At 41.3% G+C, this 7,742-nt stretch overlaps 1 protein-coding gene across 1 annotated transcript; it reads left to right on the top strand.

The window, feature by feature from the left end:
- Positions 1-5,808: 5,808 nt before the first annotated feature.
- On the top strand, positions 5,809-7,247 carry LOC125608356. Its single transcript, XM_048778696.1, has 3 exons — positions 5,809-5,878; positions 5,985-6,337; positions 6,810-7,247. Exons 1-3 carry the CDS (start codon positions 5,809-5,811, stop codon positions 7,245-7,247), a joined length of 861 nt encoding a protein of 286 aa, XP_048634653.1.
- The last annotated feature ends 495 nt before the right edge of the window (positions 7,248-7,742 follow it).

Here is a 7,742-nt window from a genome sequence, read left to right as displayed (position 1 = left end):
AAGAAGGGCAACACACCCTCGTTAGCTCTCTTTGCCCTCTCGTTGGCATAGTAGACATTCACCGTGGCCATGAACTGACGGACCAGCTCCGGGTAGAGAACATGTGGGTTAGTGGCTAAGTTCCCCATACCCAGCTCCTCAAACAAGTCCTCGAGGTCCGATTTGATGCTCAACGATCGGATCACGTCTGGGTCGACGAACCGTGTTGGTCCAATGGCAAACCTTCAGCCATTCATTGTAGAATATGCTGCATATTCGTCCCACGTTTCCTCGATCACACGGTTTCGGCATGCCGAGCTCTTCGCGGCTTAGTGTGTGTCCTCGAAGTGGTCAAAGAGTGGGATAGGTTCATCCTCGCGCTCTCTCGGCCAAGGGTGTTTGTCACGGACTGGAGCCGTGCTGCGGGTGTCAAATCTCGTCTTCGTTCGCCATTCATCGGTCTGTAAACAAAGTTCACAAACGAGATATAAATCAGCAAATTTCGATGGTGTAAGTGTCTGTGTCGATCGACATAGATGTCTCGGTGTCGATCAACATAGATGTCTCGATGTCGATGATAAAATCAATCGATGAAAGTGAGTATTATCGATCGATATCTACATCGTGAGAACCTACAAAAACCCATTGATGCAATTCGATTTGCATGGAATATATAATCGGTTTAATGTTTCAGTAATCCCTATTCTAGCACTACTTAAGCACAAATCGATCGATATAGGTCCAAAAATCCCGGTTCTAACTCATTCTCTATTTTAAACCTAGCAAGAATGAAAATTTAGAAAATTTCGTGTTCATACCCTAATGATGCGTGAGTTAAGCGATCTAAGCGGATAGAGGGTTGAAAATCAAGTGGATTGAGCGCAAGAATTGTTGGATTTGGCCAAAAAATGAGAGAGAAAAGAGATGGGAGTGTTTTCGTAGAGTTTTCGGGTTTGTGTGAATGTTGACTTAAATGTCGACTTAATATGAGCTTGTGTCTGTTCATTTACGATCGATCGCTGAAGAGGGGTCTTCGCCGATCAACAGACGTAATGTTTTCCGAAGATTATTTATTTATTTTTTTTAATATTCTAAAACTAGAAAAGGGTTGCCTCCCACTCAGCGCTTATTTTAAGTCTTTAGCTTGACTCGATATTCGATCTTTCTAATTATCGGGAGGGGGGTCTAAGTGTATAGGCCCGCTAATTGGTGGTTTAGCCCAATAGTGTTTTACTCGTTGGCCATTCACCGTGAATTCGTCTCCTTTATTATTTATATGCGTAATGGCTCCATAAGGATTGACGTTCACAACAGTAAAAGGACCTGACCAACAAGATCAGAGTTTTCTGGGAAACAGTGTTAGCCGAGAATTATATAGCAGCACTTGAACATCTTTTTATTATGATATGCTTTCGTTTTTCTTTGTATATCTTTGAACTCTCATAGGCTAAATGTCTTATTTCATCCAGCTCGTTAAGTTGATGAGCGTCCTTTCGGCTGCTGGTTTGATGTCAAAATTTAATAATTTAATAGCCCAGGCTGATTTGTGTTCCAGCTGAACCGGTAAGTGACATGATTTTCCATAAAGTAGGTGAAATGGGGTGGTTCCTAAGGGAGTCTTGAAAGCAGTCCGGTAAGCCCAGAGTGCATTTTCCAATTTTTAGACCAATCTTTTCTAGATGTTCCTACAGTCTTTTCTAGGATTTCTTTGATCTGTCGATTTGAGACTTCTACCTTCCCGCTCGTCTGCGGGTGGTAGGATGTAGCAACTCTATGATGCACTCCGTTCTTCCGCAGTTGTCCTTCAAAATTTTTGTTAATGAAATAGGACTCACCATCACTTTTGACTACTCGGGGAATTCCAAATCTCGGGAAGATAATGCTTTTGAAAAGCTTAATAACTACGGATGCGTCGTTTGTTGGGGAAGCTACTGCTTCGACCCATTTTGACACATAATCAACAGCGACTAGGATGTATTTATTCCCTTTGGAAGAAGGGAAAGGACCCATAAAATCTATCCCCCAACAGTCAAATACTTCTATTTCTAGAATAGATTTATGTCCATTTCATGTCTTTTACTGATTTTTCCTCTCCGTTGACATCTGTCGCATCATACTATGAATGCATGAGCATCACGAAACATAGTCGGCTACCAGAATCCTACTTGAATAATTTTTGATACCGTGTTAAAGGTTGCAAAATTTCCAACATAGTCGGATCCATGGCATTGGAATAAAATATCGGGTGTTTTAGTTTCGGCGACGCAGCGTCTATACATCCCGCCAGAGCAGTGTTTGTAGAGATATGGTTCGTCCCAGTGATATCTCCTAACTTCTCTTAAAAAATTCTTCCTTGTATACCCTCTTAGCTCCTCGGGTTCTATGTCAGCAGCTAGATAGTTCACTATATCAGCGTACCAATGTTTGCTCCTTGAACCTTTTTCGACTGCATGCACTTCCCGATGCAGACTTTCATCTACGGGTGAATCATGGTTAGGGTGCAGCTCGTTGTATGCGACATTTACTTTTATATCGAAGGTGACGGTAATGGGATTTATTTTTTTTTGTTTAGATCATTTGGAGTGTCGATCGACATTGTATCAATGTCGCCGATCGACATAGAATCATTGTCGTTGATCGACAGTTCTTCGGAAGTGAGATTATTCGTATCCGGGAAAGATGATCTGCAACCCCGTTTTCTACTTCTTTTTAATCTTTAATCTCTATGTCGAATTCTTGACGTAGAAGGATCTATTGCAGGAGTCATGATTTCGCATCTTTCTTTTGCATTAAATATTTAATCGCAGCGGGGTCAGTATGGACGATGACTCGCGAGCCGACTAGGTATTGGCGGAACTTTTCAAATACATAAACTACAGCAAGCAGTTCTTTTTCTGCTGTTGCGTAATTCCTTTGTGCCTCGTCGAGTGTTCGACTGGCGTAGTAAACTGCATGTAGCTTTTTGTCTTTCATTTGGCCTAGAACTGCTCCTACAGAGAAATCGCTCGCATCACACATGATTTCAAAAGGAAGATTCCAGTCAGGTGCTTGTCCGATGGGGGTAGTTATCAAGGCTTTCTTTATTTCCTCAAAAGACTTTATGCATTCTGGTGTAAAATCGAATTTAACTTCTTTACAGAGGAGGGAAGTGAGAGGTCTAGCGATTTTGCTAAAATCTTGTATGAACCTGCTGTAAAATCCGGCGTGCCCGAGAAAACTTCTCACGTCTTTTACGTTCGTGGGTGCAGGCAGGCCGGTCATTACCTCAATCTTCGCTCGCATGCCAGCAGCGGACACTTTATGTCCTAGAACGATCCCATCGTTAACCATAAAGTGGCATTTTTCCCAATTCAGAACGAGGTTCTTTTCTTCACATCTTGCCAAGACTTTACATAAGTTATCGAGATAGTTTTTGAAACTGGATCCATACACAGAGAAATCGTCCATAAAAACTTCCATGAAATCCTCTATCATATTTGTGAAGATTGACATCATGCAACGTTGGAAAGTGGTGGGAGCATTACAAAGACCGAAAAGCATCCTGCGATATGCGAATGTTCCGTAAGGGCATGTAAAAGTGGTATTTTCTTGATCGTCAGGATGTATAGAGATTTGGAAAAATCCGGAGCAACCGTCAAGAAAACAATAATATTGCTGATTTGCCTGTCTTTCCAACATTTGATCAATGAAGGGTATAGGGAAGTGATATTTCCTTGTGGCAGCGTTCAACTTCCTATAGTTGGTGCACATCCTATGTCCGCTGACAGTTCTCATACGGATGAGCTCGTTTTTACCATTCTTCAACACAGTGATTCCGTCTTTTTTTGGTACAATATGCATAGAGCTAACCCAGTTGCTATCCGAAATCGGGTAAATGACCATCATCTAGAAGTTTGATTATTTCTTTTTTAACAACTTCTTTCAATTTTGGGTTTAGTCGCCTTTGGTGCTCCACTGACGATTTTGAATCGTCTTCTAGGTGAATCCGGTGCATGCATAGATCTGGAGAGTTACCAGGAATATCCTCGAGAGAGTATCCGAGGGCTTTCCTATTTTTTTTTTTGCAGTTTGTTTAATAACAACGCAAGTTCTCCATTGGTCAGGTAGGCGTTCACGATTACGGGGTAGGAATTTTTATAGAGAAAAACAGATTTGTGTCCAGCGGATAGTTGCGTTAACTCAATCTTGGTGCTTTTTCGGGATCCCAATCTTCTAAGGGAGATGGTTGTCGATCAACAGCTTTTTCAAATATCGATCAATGTTGATTTCCGAAGCGTCATCTTCTATGTCATCAACATTCACTACTTCCATACTTGCGTCCATCAATCGTGTGTATTCCTCAGCTCTGCTGTCAACACTAATTGTTTCTTCTTCACTGGACGTGAGTACTTTTTCCAGGGGATCATCTGAGCACAGGTCTATGAAAGATTCTTCAGCCAACTCAGAAATATCGTCCACGTAGGAAGTTTGTTTATCGATTAAGGGTCGTCTTATCAGCTTTTCCATGTTGAAGGTCATCGGAATGTTTCCAATGTTTAGACATATCCTACCTTCCTTGACATCGATGATCGCACCAGCTGTATCTAGAAATGGTCTACCCAAAATGAGGGTGATGCGCCTCAGTATATGGATCAGTACATGGAACCAGTCCAGGACTGAGCTCAGGAAGATCAGATCATTTCAACCGAGGTTCGAGCAACAGACCGTTCCAGACAGACAGACCGAGCCATGTACCGGATCAACCCGCAAGCGTCCAGAAAGGAGCTAAGGCTGGAACCACGTCCAGACGACCGAAACAACCAAACCACAGTCCGTCTTCCCCGCCCCACTCGCCAAGCCAAGACGGATGGTGTGACACACCCGATCGTAGATGACCAAAAATGACACGGTCGATGTTCCTCGATGGTCGATCCGAGGTTCTCAGAATACTTCTGATCGCCTTAGACCAACAACCAAAGAACACCAACACTCCTATCAGATATCACTCTAGGCTTTTCAACCCGAAGAAGCAATACCCGATAGTTAGTTCGTCCGGACAAGGACTAATATCATATGGAATCCGTACTTTAACAAAATATTCTTTATATATCATTCAAAAGCCTCTTACAAAATTTGTTATAAATTAACCTCGAGGTTTTCGGTCAATAAATCTTATACATAAGAAATATCAAAACTACTTTGCAAGGATAATAAAACTACCGCTGGTTAATGATGTTCCTTCCCGTCCTAGAGTAAGGTATCCCGTCTACTGGTTACATGCATCACAAATGAGTCATGAGTAACTAGTTTACTCAGTGAGCCTAGTCCCGCACCCCAACATATATTAATAATATCTCAAGCAATGAACTCCATTTGTGTGCAGTGGAAATATATTCCATAACTAATAAAAATACATATATAAGGTCTATCATTCCATCAATGTGAATCTTATCTTAAACATCATCTCCACGACACCCGCCATACACTCATACTTATAATATATATATATATATATAGACTAAACCCGGAAAACCACCAAGGCTAACCGAGCCTAGCGGGGAAATAAATATAACCATCATCTCCATTAGATATTCCAAGATCGAACATCTAACGCTGCATGCAGTTACACGGTCTCCAGGGTGCGACCCCATCATCGTGTCTTCGTGATCTTGTTCCGTATAGCAGGAACAATTCACGGTAATGCGGGAACTTTCGGAAGAGTGGGTATACAATAAGACTTCACATGATTTATATCCATATATTTAATACTATACATATGTATTAGTACTTGAGAACAAGTACTTAGGTTTGGAATAAACCTCTATGATCATTCATAAATATTAAACCACTATGGTCATTTTCTGGCTGTCTACTTTGATGATATTCTTATCTACAGCAATAACCTTGATGATCATAAGATGTACTTGAAATCTGTTCTTGAGGTTTTAAGGAAAGAAATTATTTTGCAAAACTTGGAAAATGCTCTTTTGGTACAGATCACGTGGTGTTTTTAGGCTTTGTTGTAGGTGCTGATGGACTTAGAGTGGACGAGGAAAAGATCAAAGCCATCCGAGAGTGGCCAAGTCCAACGACCGTGTGCGAAGTAAGGAGTTTCCATGGCCTAGCCGGCTTCTACAGACGGTTCGTTTCGAACTTCAGTACCATAGCCGCTCCGCTTACCGAAGTGATCAAGAAGAACGTTGGGTTCAAGTGGGAACAAACCCAAGAAGAGGCTTTCCAGATTCTAATAGGGAAGTTAACTCAAGCTCCTTTGCTTACTCTCCCTGATTTATCTAAGACTTTTGAGATTGAATGTGATGCCTTGGGTGTTGGTATTGGTGCTGTTCTGATGCAGGATAGGAAACCCATTGCTTTATCAGTGAGAAACTTGGAGGAGCCACGCTCAACTACCCCACTTATGACCAGGAGTTGTATGCTTTGGTGAGGGCACTTCAAACATGGCAACATTATCTTTGGCCAAAAGAGTTTGTGATCCACACGGATCATCAGTCCTTGAAACACCTGAAGGGCCAGCAGAAGTTGAACAAGAGACATGCCCGTTGGGTCAAATTCATTGAGACCTTTCCTTATGTGATCAAGTACAAACAAGGTAAGAAAAATGTGGCGACTGATGCCTTGTCTAGGAGGTATGTTCTTCTTTCAGCTCTTCAAACAAAGTTGCTTTGTTTCGAATTTATCAAAGTTCTTTATGCAACTGATTCGAATTTTAAAGAAGTTTTCAAAAAGAGTTCCAAGATGGCCTATGGGAAGTATTATCAAGCTTCTGAATTTTTATTCTTTGATAACCGTTAGTGTGTGCCCCAATGTTCTTTGAGGGAGTTGTTTCTCAGGGAAGCTCATGGAGGAGGTCTTATGGGAGACTTTGGGATCAAGAAAACGCACAGATTGTGTATGAGCACTTTTATTGGCCGAGTTTGATGAAGGATGTAGAACGGATTTGTGGCCGATGTGTGGTTTTCAAGAAAGCCAAGTCTAAAGCCAAAAACCAAGGTTTGTACTCCGCTCTTTCCATTCCTTCTCATCCTTGGGTTGATATATCTATGGATTTTGTGCTTGGATTTCCTAGGTCAAAATCTGGTCGAGATTCTATCTTTGTGGTGGTCGATAGATCCTCTAAAATGGCACATTTCATACCTTGTCATAAAACTGATGATGATGTGCAAGTTGCTGATCTATTCTTTAGGGAAATTGTTAGATTGTACGGAATGCCTAAGACCATTGTTTCTGATCGTGATGCTAAGTTCCTTCAAATTGATGGTCAAAGCTAGGAACTAGATTGATGTTTTCCACCACTTGTCATCTTCAAATTGATGGTCAAACTGAGGTTGTAAACCGGACCTTGTCTGCATTGTTTAGATCATTGGTTAAGAAAAATCTTAGACTTTGGGAAGAATGTTTGCCTCATGTTGAATTCGCTTACAATCCCTTTTCCACTTGATATTTTGCGTTTGCCTTTTAAGTGAAAGAGTTAGAACATATGGCAAGAGGAAAGCGGACACAATCAGGAATTTGCATGAGACAGTTCGTGCCAACATTGAAGCTAAAACCGAGGTGTACACAAGGAAGGCAAACAAGAAGAAAAAGAAGGTCATTTTTGAGGAGGGTGATCTTGTTGGGTTCATCTTAGGAAGGAACGATTTCCGGAAGAAAGAAAGTCCAAACTCATGCCAAGGGTCAATGGTCCATTTCAGATCCTTAAGAAAATCCATGATAATGCTTATCAGCTTGATTGGCAAGGTAAGTATGACATTTTTTTAAGTTTT

The sequence above is a fragment of the Brassica napus genome, chromosome A1 (genome assembly GCF_020379485.1).
Source record: "Brassica napus cultivar Da-Ae chromosome A1, Da-Ae, whole genome shotgun sequence".
NCBI lineage: Eukaryota > Viridiplantae > Streptophyta > Magnoliopsida > Brassicales > Brassicaceae > Brassica > Brassica napus.
This window is presented reverse-complemented; position numbering and strand designations above follow the sequence as displayed.

What these genes read in the sequence shown, in the direction of transcription:
- LOC125608356 (XM_048778696.1), top strand. Translation starts at nt 5,809, where the DNA reads ATGGTCATTTTCTGGCTGTCTACTTTGATGATATTCTTATCTACAGCA. An exon ending in AACCTTGATGATCATAAGAT is followed by an intron (nt 5,879 to 5,984) that starts GTACTTGAAATC and finishes GCTTTGTTGTAG; the next exon opens with GTGCTGATGGACTTAGAGTG. An exon ending in GGAAACCCATTGCTTTATCA is followed by an intron (nt 6,338 to 6,809) that starts GTGAGAAACTTG and finishes GTTGTTTCTCAG; the next exon opens with GGAAGCTCATGGAGGAGGTC.